General features: G+C 42.8%; 1 protein-coding gene across 5 annotated transcripts in view; it reads left to right on the forward strand.

Annotated features, from left to right (window-relative positions):
* Positions 1-17,660, forward strand: part of MYRIP (myosin VIIA and Rab interacting protein) — a 350,794-nt gene that overhangs the window by 306,242 nt on the left and 26,892 nt on the right. For all 5 annotated transcript variants that reach the window (XM_054019536.1, XM_054019532.1, XM_054019533.1 and 2 more), the window contains exon 11: positions 7,995-8,234. In XM_054019536.1, coding sequence (XP_053875511.1) covers positions 7,995-8,234 — 240 coding nt within the window. The remainder of the gene's footprint in view (positions 1-7,994; positions 8,235-17,660) is intronic.

Consider the following 17,660-nt stretch of genomic DNA (forward strand, 5'->3'; position numbering starts at 1 on the left):
CTCAGTGGACAGTTACTGTTGATTTTCAATAAGTCTTAGAACATCAGGGAAGTTTCAGCAGACTTGAAGAAAGCTAATGTTGTGCCAGTATTTAAAAAGGGTAAATGGGACAACCCAGGTAATTATAGGACTGTGTATCTGATATAAGTCCTGGGCAAAATAATGGAGCGGCTGATACGGGACTCAATTAATAAAGAATTAATGCCAGTCAACATTAGTTTATGGAAAATCTATCCTGTCAAACTAACTTGGTATCTTTTTATGATATTATAAGTTTGGTTGATAAAGATAATAGTGTTGATGTAATATACGTAGATTTCTGTAAAACATTTGGCTTAATGCTACAATAACTTTTCCATTAAAAATTAAAACAATATATAGTTAACATGGCAAACATTAAATAGATTAAAAGCTGGCTAACTGATAGGTCTCAAAATGTAATTGTAATGGGGAACCATCACTGAGTGGGTGTGTTTCTAGCGGGGTCCTGCAAGCAGCATGTTAAGCCGCAGTGGTGTGCGACTCCTGTCCGGGAGCATGCGAGCTGCTTGCGCACGCTAGCATGACTAGGGACAGCTGCCAGTGAGCCTGGTGTCCGCCCCAGTAGGCGGGGATGGGGGCGGCACAGCTAGGCTGCAGGAGCTGCCAGGGCTGGGCGCTGGCTCTTGTGTGCGGCGGCCCAACATGCTGCTGCTTTCGCTGCTGTGGTTCTTGGACCTGTCGCTGGCCATGGTCCTGCTGGTCTCGCTCATTGTTGCCCTGCAGCTCCGTGGATATCCACACTGTAGCCACGGATATCCGCATCCGGGGATATAAATTGTGTATCCATGTAGGGCTCTACAAAGATAAGGTTAAGGGGTGACTTGATTACAGTCTATAAGTATCTACCTGGGGAACAAATATTTGCTAATGGACTCTTCAGTCTAGCAGAGAACAGTATAATATGACCCAAAGGCTGGAATTTGAAGATAGACAAATTTAGACAGGAAACAAGGCGTACATTTTTAACAGTGAGGGTAATTAACCATTGGAACAATTTACCAGGAGTCCTAGTGAATTCACCATCACTGGCAATTTTTAAATCAAGATTGGATTTTTTTTTAAATCTCTGCCCTAGGAATTATTTTGGGGAAGTTCTGTGGCCTTTGTTATACAGGAGTCAGACTACATTATCACAATGGCCCCTTTTGGCCTTAGAATCTGTGAACACTGTATGTACTAGAAGGCACTTTAAAAAATCAGCTCAGACTTACTCACTCACAGCAATGCACTGATCACATCCAGGAGAGAAAGCACACTCAAGTTTTTTATCCCTCAGGTGTATCAGAATTGAGTAGAAGGCAATGTGATGCATAAATTGCTATTGGTCTTTCCTGTATATTCATCACTTTGTTCCCTATCACTTCCAGGCGATACAGTGGCATTAGTAGTACACTACAATACAGAAGTTGCTATTAAAAAAATTAGAATTTCCCAACATTTAGCACACAGTGGTATATGGGTAGCTACATTTTTCACTCTTCTTGGAATGGGCAACAAGTGAGCTATCTCAGATAATATTGTGGGGTAACTGCTGGCAAACTTCCTTTTAATGGAGAACACTGGTGTGGATTGCTATGAACAGGAATGTAAAAGCTATGGGCTGTTACTGAATTATAATTCAAGTAATGGCTGTTTTTAATTTCCCACTGTATTGTATTTAGGCATTGTGCATGTGGGTGTCTCTCTACATGCTGCTTTTATAAGGATGTTGTCATTCATAACAAAAAGAGAGAAAATTGTAAACTGTCAGAATGTAATGACTCGGGTTCAGAAATAATTAGCACATTTGCAGAGAGCAAAGTCTTTCCTCAAAGGACAGTTTTTATAACAAGGAAGTAAAATAATGTAATCTAAGCAGAAAGTAAGCAGGAAATCACACCAGTCATGTGACTGAAGTCCTGAATGGGGCCTGATTGTCCCAAAGGCAGTCTCCCAAGTAGTCACTCTTACACCTGAGTAAGACAAGGGGCAAGCAGAGCTGGCTTCAACCCCATTATTTATTAGGGACCAGGTAGTTCCCCTGCATCCTGTCTCAGGTATTTAAGAGAAATTAACATATAAATTCCCTGGTTAGGTCATCTTCTAAAGTAGCAGGATGGTGTGATTGAATCAAGGAAGTGAACCATTTCTTCTCCCCTATCTCTCTCTCCATAAGGCGATTAGCAATTGGCTCCGCTCTTCTGACTCTCCCGACCAATCGTTCTGTTTCTGCAGGTGTTATTTGGTTGGAGTGTTTACACCTCTAGCCCTTACCTGTGATAGAAGGCCTGCTGCTCCACTAGTCACAACATTAGTGTCGATACAGTTGCACCAAGGTGAGCTGAGGCGGGGAGTTCCCCTGCGTGCCACGCCCCCCCCGCATTACTTGCTGCAGGCGGCCCCCTGCCCCAGCTCCCTCCGCCTAAATGCCAACGACGACTGGGGCGGCCGAAGATCAGCCACCGCAGTCGCCGCCGAAGAAAATGCTGCCCCCAAATCCTAGCGCCCTAGGCAAGCGCCTAGGTCGTCTAATAGGTTGCACCGGCCCTGACTGCAAGTGTAAATGGGGATTGCTGTGATGAACGAGGTCACATTTGGCGGGGGGGAGGAGCCCAGGACTGGAGCGGCAGAGGGTGGGAGAGGGCCCTGGTGTTGGGGGGGAAAGGGGAGAGCCCAGGGCTGTGGGGCAGCCAAAAATTTTTTTGCTTGAGGCGGCAAAAAACCTAGAGCCGGCCCTGATGGTAGGCTAGTATCTCTACAGAGCAGACTTAAGATAATTTGGCTGCCTTGGTTGGGAAGTACAACCCTTATCTCTGTGTTCTAATTCTATTTTTAACTAATAGCCTTGAAAAATGATATGCACTCAAACCACTTATATGAATCTTCAACCTTAACTTCACTTTATATTTTGAGGGGAATAATAATGGTGTTTAATTCCATTGGGATCATTGTATGATGAAAACTACAGTACTTGATTGCTTTAGATTAATTTGACCTAATTTCATTATGAAATCAGCTATTGCTCTTATAAAATGGCATTATCCATTAATTAAAATGATGTCATGTAGTTCTATGCTATCTTGACAAAGCTATAAGTGAAGGCGGGATACAGTGTGTGCTCTAAAAGAACAGGAGTACTTGTAGTACTTCTGTTCTTTTTGAGGATACAGACTAACACGGCTGCTAGTCTGAATTGTGTGCTCTGAATTTCAAGCCCCACTAGATGGCGCTTGTGATTCATTTATTGGAAATATGGGACTTCTAAGTGCAAACAAACATTGAAAAGTAACCAGTAAAGTGAACATTTTATACGATGTCTTTGCCCTCATTTAGAGAGTAGGCCCTCATTTTCCATGTGAACTTCAGTGCAGTTACTGATTATAGCAACGCCCATTTTTTGTGGTATTTTTCTTAATTAGTTACAGTATAATTTGGGTTTACTTTTGCTATTTGAAATTGGTTTGTCTTGGAAGAATTTAATTTGAATGTTTTTAGTTTTGTTTTAGCACTACTGAGTTCACTTTTTTCCTTTTTTGTGCATATTTTGTTTTGATTACACTGACTTGATGATGATTTTACATGCAATTTGCAGAATATCTTGTGGGAAAGGTACACTTCATTTTCTTAAAACATTTATAGTTTAGAAGCTGTGGGCCAAGTCCTACTCTCAGTTACACAAGTGTAACAAAGCAAAATGTGGCCCTTAGTACTTGGCTCTGCAAATAGGTATATCTGTTGCTGATATATGCCAGTGTGAATTTATACATTGACTTTAAAGATGGGACGTTAGATGGTATAAAACTAGGCTAGATTATGTGAACTGTAAACTACCACTGCATAACTCTGAAGAAAACTTTTCATACAAGAGAAGAAAGTACATTTTTGGTTGGTTTGTTGTTAAGGTTGACAAGGCCCTCAAAGTGACCTGCCCTAAAAATACAGTTGATTTAAAAAAAAATACAGAAAAATGCATCATGTCATCACAAAACTTTCACTGTAACTGTGTTAAAAGCTCAGTGTTTCAGCCAAGAAGCCTACGAACAACACAATGACCACAGTGTATAACATTGGACGTCATTCTCCCTGCATTGCCGCAAATATAAATACTCAGGCTACTCACAAGAAAGCAGCAGGCTGGGCAGGGAAAGGATGGCACAGCATAGGGTTACCAAACCTCCAGGATTGGCCTGGAGTCTCCATGAATTAAAGATGAATCTTTAATTAAAGATTATGTGATGTGATTAAATCTCCAGGAATATGTCCAACCAAAATTGGCAACCGTACACAGCAAGCATAGCTGCATCCATGATCTCAACAAACTCAATCCTCTGAGGTTGTGTCTTCACTGGGGGGGGAAGGTGTCCTTAAGTGAAATCAGCTAACAGGAGGTGAATTCTAGTGAAAACAAATTTTTAGCTTTTACACTATGTAACAGGTCAAGTTAAAGACTAGGCTTCCCTGTAGACTTTAACTTTGTCTGCTTCCTTGTGTGAAAACTACAAATGACCTCGACTTTAACCTCAAGTTAGACAGCTCAACTTACACACACCCTTTTATCTCCCTAATGAAGCCAATACCCCTGTGGGCTAGTTGGTTGAATTGCTCTGCTAGGCCCTGATGCAATGCACATGGGAGTCACTAGAAAGACTCTCACTAATTTCAATGGACTTTGGATCAGGTCCTTAGAGAGCAAGCGTTTTAAGTGCTGCAGTTCTTGGTTTGAAAGGCTGGTGTAGTATTTTCAGTCTCAAGAGGACATCTGGTCCAGTCAACCTCAATATGGATTCTTTAAACTAATTTGTGAATTTGGTGCCCCTGAATATTAGGATTTAATAGCACTGGCTTGTGCCAGGATAGTATAAATAAGGCTACTATTTAGTCACGGATATTTTTAGTAAAAGTCATGGACAGGTCATGGCCAATAAACAAAAATGCACACCCGTGACCTGTCCACGATTTGTCCTATAAATACCCCTGACTAAATCTTAGGTGCTCTGGGGGCCTCCAGGGTGCTGCAGGTGCTGGGGAGGGTGCGCTCCAGCAGACAGTGCTGCTGCACTGGGGGAGAGGGGACTCCGACACGCCACCACTGCTGCTGGGGGGTGGTGCCCTGGCGCGCCAGCACTGCTGCTTCAAGGGAGTGCAGCCTGGAGCCCCAGCGCCGCTGCTGCTCAGGGTGGGGGATGGCCCAGGGTGCTGCTGTTGGGGGGGGTGACCCAGGCCCCCGTCGCTGCTGCTTGGGGGCGGGGGACAGTCCACGGCCCCGCCACTACTCCGAGGCAGCGACCAGGACCAGCTGCCTGGGGCCTCCCAAGCAGCAGCCAGTGCAGCTGGCTCTGGGGGCGCCCCAGCTGCTTGGGCAGCCCTCGGGTCACCCGCACCGTCCGCTGCAGAAGTCCTGGCGGTCCCGGAAACGCACAGAATATGTGACTTCTGTGACCTCAATGAAAGACTCGCAGTCTTAAGTTAAGTCTTATGTCTAAAATTCTTCCCTCAGACCTGCTTTGCCACTGTACCTCAGTCCTAACAGGCAATACCTTCTGAAATTTCAGTCTTGGCCTTTCTTGATTAGATTGTGGAGAATCATCTGATGGCTTTGAATACAAAATTGTCCAGTCTCTATTACTGTACATGGAGACCACCGATGTCTCACTTGAGCTCTTAACCAGTGTTTGAAAACAGATCTGCATATCTGAAATATTAGTGCAATGATTAACCACACTGCCTAGCCCCAAATTAATTATATCTGTCACTATTCCGAGCTTCAAATTCAGGGATTCAGCAACAAACTCTGATCGTCGAGACAATATGAGTCCATGCCTTCCATTGCAAATCTATTGACAGGCATGCAAAATATTTCTGCACAATTTCTGTATCTTTCACCATTCCTGTTGACATTTTCCTACGAGGTGCCATTAGTGCAAGTGCTGGGTAAGTCTTCGGAGCAGGGAGAGGAGAAGGTATTTGAATTAAAGGGTTGGAAGGAGATCAGTCTTTTAAACATACTGAAAGTTCTATTGTAACATTGTAAAAATAGAGTGGAAACATTTCCATTTGAGGCTCTGTTCTTCAGGTGCAACCCCATCTTGTTCAGAACAATTTGGAAGCTCAAGTGATGAGAAAACTATTCACTGTGCAAAAACTGGTGCTTTGGTGGAAAAATTAATCCATTAATCTAGTAAATCCATTAAATCCAGATGGAGTCCCCTTCCATTGTGGCAGCCATTTTTGCAGCAACAGTGGTACCCTGATCCTAATTTTCAAAAACAACCTCCAGATTTGTGGGTGCAAATTATAACATTTAAATGTCCAGCTACCTGATTTGCATTATTAATTAGAGAGCTGCATGATCTCATTTGTGCTCACAAATAATGACAGATACAAAATTGTGAAAGGGCTCCACAGCAAGGTAAGATTTCCATCATGAGTAACAAAGCATAACTGGTCAAGTTATGAGGGAAATGTCAAAATTACCATAGTTTTTAGATTTCCAAGCGGTAGATACATCCAGGGAATACTGCATTTGGGAATGCAAACAAACTAGCCTCACAAAACAAATCTACTGTTCTGTTTCTTATGAATGGAAGCGAAGAATCCAGATTGTTAATCCCCCTGGCATTCTCCAGTCCTGTCAGTGGGAGAGCACCAGGTAAATAAGATTGCCTAGCTTGTTTTTCTTAGTGTCATAATCTATATTATTTCCTTTCTTAGAGTTGCCATCAATCATCTATTTATGCCAAGTGCTGTGCAGTTGCTGTTTGTGGATTAGAATCTGCGTTCTTTGTATCCTCTCTCCCCGGACATTTAGATCTATGACAGTGTTCTTTTTCAAAGAATTCCTGACACTTAGACTACGTCTACACTTTGAGCTAGGGGTGTGATTCCCAGCTCAAGAAGACATACTTGGGCTAGCTCTGATAGAACTAGTGTGCTAAAAATAGAACGTACTCATGGCATCACAAACCATAGGAGGGGCTAGCAACTGGAGTATGTTGGACGGGTACATACTTGGGGCAGCTAGCCCATTCACCACTATTTTTAGTGCACTAGCTGGATGACAGCTAGCACAAGAATGTCTCCTCACATTGGGAATCAGACCCCAGCTCGACGTGTAGATGGATCCTTAGTACTGGGGAATTGTGATCTGATATTTCTTCTCATCCCTACTGGAAGAGATGAAAAGTTCCATTTTTTAATGATAGCTTTCAGTGCTCAGAAGTGTCTCCATTTTGTAAAATGTGGGGCAGACATCCTAGCAAAAGTACTTATAACTACATAAGGGGATTTCTCCTTTTTCCATTTTGTCTCCAGACTGAAGTCCTTATCCTAACAGGTGCTAAGTACCATGACTGCCATTGTAGCTAACTGGAACTATGAGTGCTCTGCATCTTTCAGGATCAAATGCTAAGAAAACATTGTGCATCTAAAGGTTGAACTTGTTTCCAATAATTCTTAAAGAAGCAGTGTAGACTCATGGGTAGTACACCAGGCTGGGAGTCAGAGGACCTGGCTAGGAGACAGGACTTGAAGTCAGCCACTGAACATGTGACCTTGTGCAAGCCACTTCACCTCTCTGTCTTAGTTTCCTCATCTGTAAAATGACTCTGAGGATGATGATGGGTTTCCTTTGTACAGTGTTTTGGTGAACAGTGCTATAATATGAGAGTGTTTTATTATTTGCACAGAGGGAGCTCATTATTTATGGACCTGTTGCTTTATTTCATGTAATATGGAAAAGAGCAGAAAAGAGAAATATTATTGTCTTCTGAAAGTAAATATGCTGGGCATAGTCTACACAGAAGTAAAAATCTATCTGCCTAGAGATTCCTACTGTGGTATTTTTCTAGATTTCCTGCAGAGAAAAGTGTATTTGTATGTATTGTGAACTTAAATGTAGCCTTTGTAGAAACCCTGTTGATTTTCTTTTCTTTGCACTTTATTTGAATTTTTTGCTATTTTGATTTTCATTGTAGGTTTCTGAGGATTTATCAGAAGCTGATATAAGCAGTGAGGATCAACACCATAAAATCAAGACAGACCTTGTTGAGGAAAAGCTTAAATCCGAGTTATTTGAACTAGCTGCTAAAATGAGTGACAAGGAAACCTCTTCTGGTGAAGAGCAGGAGTCAGAGCCTAGAACAGAATCGGAGACCCAGAAGGAAAGTTTGTCCTCAGAAGAAAATGGCAAAAACATTCAGGAGGAGTTGAAGAAGGTAAATGAAAGGAGAAGAGGGATAATAGCTTAGAAACTAGAATCCTTAAAGAGGAGGTTGGAAAGTTACCCTGTTTATAGTGGAACAAGGGATAGAGTATATAATGTTCACTGGGAACGGCAAAGAGTTTAAACACAGTCACTTGATAAAAGTGAAACCCAGTCCTACAATCCTTGTGCAGTCAAAGCTCCCATTTCCATGAATGAGAGTTTTGCTTATGGAAAGCCTGCAAGATCAGGCCAAATGCAATTAATTTATGTTTGGTCCGATTCTCAGTTCATGTAAATCAGTGTAGTTCCATTGACTTTAATGAAATTACACCGTTGTACCCCAGCAGAGGATCTAACCCTTTGTTTTTACCTAAACACATATCGGCATCTATTTTTTCACCTCTGCTCATTAAGTGGTCAGTGAAAACCTTTTCAGCCTTTACCTGCTCTCCTTTACGTAGCATCATTTAATTGACGCTGATGCATTAGAGTCTCCTGTTGCCTCTCTATCTGGGTAGTGTGTGTGTCTCTTTAATGCTTTCCAGACCTGTTGTCATGTCTACTGATTCTGTTTTCTATCTGATAATAAGATCTCATATATATCAAAATGTTATACAGATTCTGAAATGCAGAGTCTCTCCTGACAGAATGTGTTTGATCCATTGTTTGTATGAAGTGTGCCGAAATCCAGAACCTAGAAGGGTATTTACCACCTGCTTTTTTGTCTGTCTTTATTTGAATGTCTTTTCATGTGGATTTATACCCATGCACCTGAATACGCCAGTGCTCTCTTCACCTTTTAATGTACTTCCCTCTATATTGATTAAATCCAGCTTTTCAAATGTATACGCTGGGCTCCTGTAGCCTGAGTTCCTCATGAAATGTGCGTGTGGTTTAGCTGATGACCAAGATGATTGTATGAGAGTGACACTTCCCGGATTAGTGAGGCACCTCACTACCACTTGCCCTCAGTGTGAGGAAGCCTTGTCGGTTCTTGCTGGGGGTCAGCTCTCCAACCCCACCAGCCACTGTTATGCAGATAAAACTACACAGGATCGTTTCAGGGGACAAGGCAAGATGTCACATTTATTATAACAACAATTTGATCTATAACCAATAGCTAATACCTACACACACACATACACACACACACACACCAGATGTTCTGCAGCTGCTGGATAGTTACCAGTCCTGAACGTAGCTTGAGTCCGTGGCTTAATTTCGCAGCTTGGGTTCGTAGCTCATGGCAGCTAACTGGCCAGGAAAGCCTGGCACAAGGAAGAGCCGAGTCTCTGTAGGGCATGCACCGATGCCCTTCAGTGTTGGCAGCAGAACGTTACCCAAAGTCTTCCATCTCACCTATCTTTTTAATAGGCTTTTAGTTTGAATCAAGAGTCTATAGGTCTTGCTGTGTCACGCTGCCTCTGGGTTCGGTGTGATTGATCACCCGTCAATTGCAGACGAGACTTTCAGCCTCGGACCTGACTTTGATCTTGCTTTAATTGTACCTTTGTTCTTTTCTTTTAGGGTGGACTCTTCTTACTTTGTCAGGGCTGTTGTCTGCATCTTCAGCCATTGGTGTTTGCACTTAACTCTATCAGGACAGGCTGGGGCTGGAAGTTGATTCCATTATTCATGCATACCTCATTCACATATCTAAACTAAACTAATAAGGTTACAGCAGGGTTTTGCAAAATGAAGGTTACAGCAGGGTTTTACAAAATGGAGTGAGCATTTCAAAATGGAGTTTGAGTTACAATATGGAGTCTTATTAAAACAAGGGTAATGAACAATTTACAATGTTGAAAGACAAACAGTAAACAAGAGTTACAATATTAAAACAGTAATAACCAAAAGAAACAATTTCATTCTTCAGCTCTACAACACGGGCAACAAAAACACTCCCCTGCTCTCTCGCTCTCTCTCTACTCCAGATTAGTGATAGGCACACTCCAGTCTTTGAGCCCTCTGAGCAATCCCTCTAAAATACCCAGCTCCTGATCCACTAGACACAGAATTCACAGATCTGCTGCTCCCAAAGAAGAAGCATACATCATCTTACCAATTTCTCTTCAGATCACTGTTCCATTTAACACACAGGACTTACGTACTTGAAAACAAGTAAAAGTTTATTTAACGAAGTATAGAGATTTGAGCCGTAGAAATAGCAAGTCAAAGTATTGGAAACAAATGGTTACATGTAAAATAAAATCATAACATGTCTTCTAGAGCCTAGACTTACTTAATATGATACTGTCTTGTACAATGAAATTTAGCTCACCCAACCTCTTTGCAGCGATTTCCAGCCAGGATGGTTGTGACCCTCCTTTCATAATACAGAATGCACTGACAGTTTGGGCTGGTCTACACTGGGGATGGGAGGTGATCGATCGAAGATACGCAATTTAGCGTAGCTGAAGTCGAAGTATCTTAGTTCGATTTACCTGGCCGTCCTCACGGCGGAAAGTTGACCGCCTCGGCTTCCCCGTCGACTCCTCTTACTCCTCCTGCCGAGGTGGAGTACGGGCGTCGATTCGGAGATCATTTTATCGCGTCTAGACGAGACACAATAAATCGATCCCCGATAGATCGATTACTACCCACCGATCCGGCGGGTAGTGTAGACATGGCCTTTGTCTCCTCAGTAAAAGATAGATCCCCAGTGTACCTCAGTACATCTAGTTATACTACAAAAATCCATTGTCTTTACTGGGAAAATGACACTCCTGCCCTGCTGTTTTTGTTTATTCCTGCAAACCTTTTCTTATGTGAATTCACAATTTCTTCATTTAGGCTCAGTAATGCAATGGACTTAAATTGTGAGAGACAGAATACACAATGACCAGCCAGGGAGAAGCACAATGACCAGCCTGAACTGGGGTGTTACCTTCTGGGGTGTTACCTTCTGGTGACCTGTCTTACCTTACAAACTTTAAGGACATAGTTCTCAGTATAGATATCTAATTCCTTAAATATCCATCTATCCATCCATTGCAATGATTATGATGACCAGTAAGGTACTGGCTCTCACTAGATTCCATGCCACTCTTTGGCAAACTGTTGCATGGATAGCTGACGTACAGATCTCTGTAAACCCCTATGTACTCCTTATGCGTGGTGCCAGTTGGCATCAAGAGGTCCCCGGGTTACAGTGTGTGAGCAACATACTTAAGCTACAGTACCTTACAGTAAAAGTCAAGTGACAAAAAATGCTGATAGTCTAGGATAAGTTTGTAATGCCACTCAAATGATGCAGTGTTAGCCCCACACCTGAGGCTTCTGTTTCCCGTGAAAATCACCCAGCTCCTTCCTGCTCAGGGTCTGACAGTTCAAAATGAGTGATGATTCCACCTATATCTTTCATTTATTTAGGGTTACCATATTTCAACACTGAAAAAAGAGGACACTCCACGGGGGCCTGCCCCAACTCCGCCCCTTCCCCACTCCCACCCCCGGCCCCGCCCCAACTCCACCCCAGCCCCGCCCTAACCCCGCCCCTTCCCCAACTCTGGCCCCTCCTCTGAGCACCCTGCATTCCCCCTCCTCCCCCCCGCTCTGATCTTGGTTGGGGGTTGCTAAGTGCTTCCCTGCAGCCCCTCCGCCCCTGCAGCCTCTGTGACCCCTGCTCCCCACTCGCCCTACAGCCCCTGCACCCCCCAGCCTACCCTGTCCCTGCAGCCTCTGCGCCCCCCTGCAGCCTCTGTGACCCCTGCTCCTCACTCGCCCTGCAGCCCCTGCAGCCTCTATGCCCCCGCCTGCCCTGCCCCTGCTCCCCCGCTCACCTGGCAGCCTCTGCCTGCTGAGGGCTTCAGATGCTCAGCAGCGCGGGTCCCTGCAGCCCCGGCCGCAGCTTCCTTCCTGCCGCCGAGTGCGTTCCCCGGCCTGTCTGTCCCCACCGGAAACAGCTCCTGCGGCGCCAGGTTCCAAGCTGCGCGGGGCAACGGGGCCACAGGAAGGGTCCCCCAGTGGCCGGAGGGTCCCCGCCCGCGAGGGAAGCCCGAGCCCCACCCCGTTCCCCGCCTGAGCATTGTAGCTGGGGCAGCTGGGCTGCGCTGCGAACCCGGCGAATCGTGCCGGGCGGACCCTGGCTTATGCCTCCCTATTTCCCCGGACATGTCCGGCTCTTTGAAAATTTCCCCCGGACAAGGATTTGAGCACCAAAAAGCCGGACATGTCCAGGGAAATCCGGACATATTGTAACCCTAATTTATTAGGAACTGTGTTCTCTGTGATTCACAGCCCTTTATTTTATGGATCTTTTGAGAAGGAACTGAAGTTGTTTTAGCAACGTGGGCATCATATAGTGAGGAAGGGGAACTAATGATTGTAGTCTAGGCTTTTTTTTAAAATTGGCTGTAGTTAACATAGTTACATTGCAAAAAGCAATTTTGTGACAATGAGAACCTTGAAATTAGTCTTTGCTATTTGTGATCGAGACCTTACCTCTGTAGTTTTGGGGGTGTACTTTTCTTCTGTGAATAAGTTTATAGACCTCTAAAGCCACAGGAATGCCTGGGTTTTCCCTCTAACTTTAACCCTGAATAGATACTGGATTATTCATTATTTTTATTTTAGCATTTTAAATATATATATATATATATATATATATAAAACTATTTTATGCTTTTCTGTAATATTATCTTATCAGGAAGAAAGAAACTTTAAAAATGTACAAAAAGTTAATGTCCAGCATCCCTGGCTAAGTGTTTTTAAAATAAATAAATAAATTAAATTATTTAAAGAAAAGTAAGTAAGGTAAATTATTTAAAGTAAAAGTAAGAAAAGAAAGTAAGGTCCTCCAGAGTTAGTCATCCAAGCCTGTTGTATATGTTTGTCTGTAATAAAGAAGTCAAGACTTCCCAACACTATTCACAGTCATGGCCTCAGAGGAATTTATAGCGGAACTTGCTGAAGTCTCACTATATAGAAAAATGTGAGCTGACTTCATTCCTATTCTTGGCGAATATTTCATAGATGTTGTTTAATCTCTCTTTCAACTGGCTATCTACTTGTTGCAATGAAATACCGAAACTGAGAAGATCAGATACAAATTTAGGGCCTCAGCAACCCAAAGATGAAAAGTAATCTAAATTCATATAGCATATGTGATAGATAAATTATATAACTGATACCTTAGTCAGGGCCAGTGCAAGGAAGTTTTGCGCCCTAGGCGAAACTTCTCCCCCTCACCCCCCTGGCAGCTAACCCTGCCCACCGCCCCCCCTGGCAGCTAACCACGCCCACCCGCCCCGCCCACCCGAGGAGCCCCCCCCCCCGCGGCAGCTAACCCCACCCACCATGGCAGCTAACCGCCCCCCCACCTGGGGACCCCCCCCCCCTTGCAAGCCTCCCCTCCACGGCAGCTAACCCGGCCTGGGGACACACACACCCCCCCGCGGAAGCTAACCCTGCCCCCCTCCATGGCAGCTAACCCCTCCCGAGGAGCCCGCCCCAGCTCTCCTCTGCTGAGCACGCCGGCGTTGCTCTAATTCTCCTCCCCTCCCAGGCTTACGGCGCCGATTGAAGGAGACTTAGAGCGGGGGCTGTGTGCTCAGCAGAGGAGGCAGAGTGGAGGTGATCTGGGGCGGGGAGCGGTTCCCCTGTGCACCCCCCTGTTACTGCGGGCAGCCCTCCCCGCACCCCCCTCCTCCCCCTCCCCCTCCCCAGCTCACCTCCACTCCACCTCCTCGCCTGAGCGGGCTTTTAGGCGCCCTCAACCATTAGGCGCTCTAGGCGGCCGCCTAGTTTGCCTAAGTGGTTGCACCAGCCCTGACCTTAGTAGATGAAGATCCCCAATAGGAATAAACACAAAAAACAGAAATTTTGGTGCCTCAAATTTTAGGTGTTCCAACTTGAGACACCTTAAAGGGGCCTGATTTTCAGAGGGTGAATGTTCAGCCCTGTCTGCAAAACAAGCTCTTTTTAAGGTGTCTTAAGCTGAACACCCGAATTCATTACCCAATTTTGAAAATCTTAACCTGAGATTCCAGATGTCAAAATTGGGTGCCCAATTTCATATTCGGGTACTGAAAGTGGCGCCTACTCTACGTGTCTAAAGCAGGTGATTGGGTAACTGATGGCTGGTTGCAGCTCCTGAATGTAGAATTGGGCACCCTATTTTAAGCATCCTTACTTGAAAATTGGGCTGTATGTGAGATACTTAATTTATGAAAGACTAAGGCAGGAGGGGGATAGCTGTATATGCTAATGACATCCTCAATATTGCCAAACCTAAACATTTAAGCTCCAAAAAATCATGAGATTGGCTTAAGATTACAGTATTATTAAAAATAATAAATGTTGGGATTCTATTTATTTGCTTTCTGGTTTTTGAGCCTTTTGGGTTCATATTTTCAAGCTTTTTTCTGCAACCATGAGAGGTAAACACTTTTTAAAAAGAAAAAACAGAAGTTGGGAATCTCGCATAATCCCATGATTTCATGAGCTGATGCTTTAAGAAAAACACATTATATCAAGAGACCGGCAGTATAGTTGTGAGAACTGGCAACACTGAGTCTTCAAGCTACTGAAATGTTGGTATTGGCTTCAGTGGATCTTGGTGAGTGCTCAGCACTTCTGAAATCAGGTCATATACATTTGGATGTCTAAATACGGGTTTAGAGCCTAACTTTAGGACACAAGTTTGAAAATGTTGGCCTTGAACGTTTTACTTGATATATGTGGTATTCCTGAAGATTTAGTCTCATACACAGACATTCTTAGAGCCCATTGCATAAGTTCTGTTTTAATAACTTATGCGTTATGCAATATACGTTTCTCTTTCTAATTAGATTGTCTGGAAATTAACCTGGATTTACTCTTTATATCTTACTTCTTTTCTTCTTTTCCTCTAAAAACTTAGCAAAATATTTCAATACCAAACAAACAAACAAAATATTGAAACCATTTTGTGGAAGTCTTAATGATACGATGCGTATTTTAGCTCTCTTATTTGGTATATTCATGAGTAGTAATGTTCCAAGTTTATCATTTGCCCTGGACAACAATTTCCTCAACACTAGCCCTGAGATTTGCTCTGCGCTCTGCCCCACTAATCAGAAGAGCTAGATTTTACAGAGGCATGTCATATATTATAAAAAACAAACTTTCTTGGCCTGTTTACAGGTCATCATTATATCATTAAAACCAAAAGAATTTTAAAAATTTGCGTTATTTGTCTGTCTATTTTTGTTTACTTCTTCTATTTCTTTTTGCTTAGGCCATAAAAATAGAATAACTAATTTCACTCTTGCAGCCAGTTTAATTTTCCCTACTTATGCTTCAATGTTTGGATTACAGTCTAAGGCCTCAGTTGAGCAATGCGCTTAAACTCTTGAAAAAGTCCATCCCTGTTCAGGAAAGCACATAAGCAAATGCTTATTAACTTCAAGCCTGAGCTTTGTCTTCTATCTTTTGGATGCTGGTCATATGTGCTTTCCTAAATAGGCATGATTTTCTGAATCAGAACCTGCAAGTTGATTCGTTTAAAAATAAATACTTCCCTAGATTGTGAGCTGCCTGGGACAGTGACTCTCTCTTTCATCCTCACTCATTTGTACAGCACCAAGCACAGTGGATCCCTGTTTGGATCCTCTGCAGAGTATCACAATATAACAATCATAAAAATTCCTTTTCCATTAAAATATTCCTTTTTAAAATTCATGGAAACCTTTCTACTTATCTTAGATTTTATACATTTACAAAGCCTATATTTGGGGGCAAGTGCGACCTGCCAGTGTCCTCTTAATTCAGATTGTATGCATCAGGGATAGGTACCCACTTGCAATAAAGAATATCTCTCTTATAGTGACTGATACGCAAACATGTCAATTTGCATTTTGAAAAACAGCATTACTTGATTCTCTGCTATAAAGTGACCACTATGCCCATGAGATCATACTTCCATGAACAACCAACATCAGACATAATTGTAGGAAAAATGCATTAAAGTCTTTTTCTAATGTGGCAAAAATCCTAGGGGACTGCACCTGGGTTATTGTCCCTGTCCATCAGCAAGGAGAGGAGAAAATTTACCAACTTCCTGGGAAGGAAGAGAGAAGCCCTGACAAACCCCAAAGGCTGTGGAAAGCTGCCAGTCATAGAGGGAGGAGATGACAGCTGGAGTTCATTAAGGGAAGTTGTGAAAGCAGAAGTGTGGCCATGGATGTTGCACCCAGGGAAAAACTCATTCCCAGTCTGGACTTCGTCTAAAGAGGAGCTGCTGTTTCCAGGGTCCAGCTATGGCAAAGCCTTTATACTCATGAATGGGAGTAACCTGGTAGCTACAGTCTCTTTTAAAGAAAACATTAAGATACCCCAGTAAGACTCAAGACTTATCTACACATGAAAGTTAACCTGGAATAAGATAGGATGTGAATTTAAAGTGGATTGTCCCTTCCTGATTAACTGTGTGTGGACACTCTTATTCCAGAGAAGGAGTACTTTATTCCAAATTAGCTTAATCCATTTACAAAAGAATTAATAAAAAAATGCATGCTAAGTGCAGATATCCATGAGCTTTATAAATATCTGAATGACAGCTGCTCTACCTAAAACTGAGGGCTTGTCTACATGGGGAAATTCACCAGCATATATTCCAGAATAAGAGCATTGGCATGGGGAGTTATATCAGTATTACAATAGCAATATAATTATATGGGTATAATTATGCCAGTAAATGTCCCTGTGTAGACAAGCCCTGAGAGATGTTTTTCTTATTAAATACTTTACACTTGTGTGTGATACACACAGAATAATTCTTGATTTTGGTACATTATGATTCATATTATTATAATTAAGACAATCTTATTTTATCCTAAAGCACTTCACAAATTGTATGCACACGGCATCATAGATATGGAGCCATCTCGGGGGTGGAGAATGACAACCAATTCATGCACTCCATACTGAACAACAGTGTGGGGTGAAATATTTTGGCTAAGGATGCCAGGGTAAACACTTAAAAGAAAAAAATTCAAAAGCGAATATTGATATTGGGTTCCCCCAATTTTGAATGCCCAAACTGAGACACCTTTTGTTGAGGTGCTGAGCACTGACTTCATTTGGAGTCGGATCCAAGTCATGTCAAATTGGATACCCAAAATCCATGGTCACGTCTGAAAATTTAGTCTGAAGTAATCTCCTACATGTTAGTAACATGAATCTTTATAGATTTCTCAATACAAAAGGTTCACCTTCTTCAGAAGGAACTTTAGAAGTCCTTTTATTAAGATACCAGCACTGGCTACACATAAGAAATGTACCGGGTAACAAAAGAAAAAGTATAGAACTCCAGGAGACTTTGACTTACTAAAAAAAAAAAAAAAAGTCTTTGCATCTTGAATTTATTTCATCAGCATCTGATAGAACTTGACAATGATATAAGAAAGTGAGATATTAACATTGTTGACCCTGGACTCACACGCAGTATTTATTG

The sequence above is a fragment of the Malaclemys terrapin genome, chromosome 2 (assembly GCF_027887155.1).
Source record: "Malaclemys terrapin pileata isolate rMalTer1 chromosome 2, rMalTer1.hap1, whole genome shotgun sequence".
NCBI classification, from domain to species: Eukaryota; Metazoa; Chordata; order Testudines; family Emydidae; genus Malaclemys; species Malaclemys terrapin.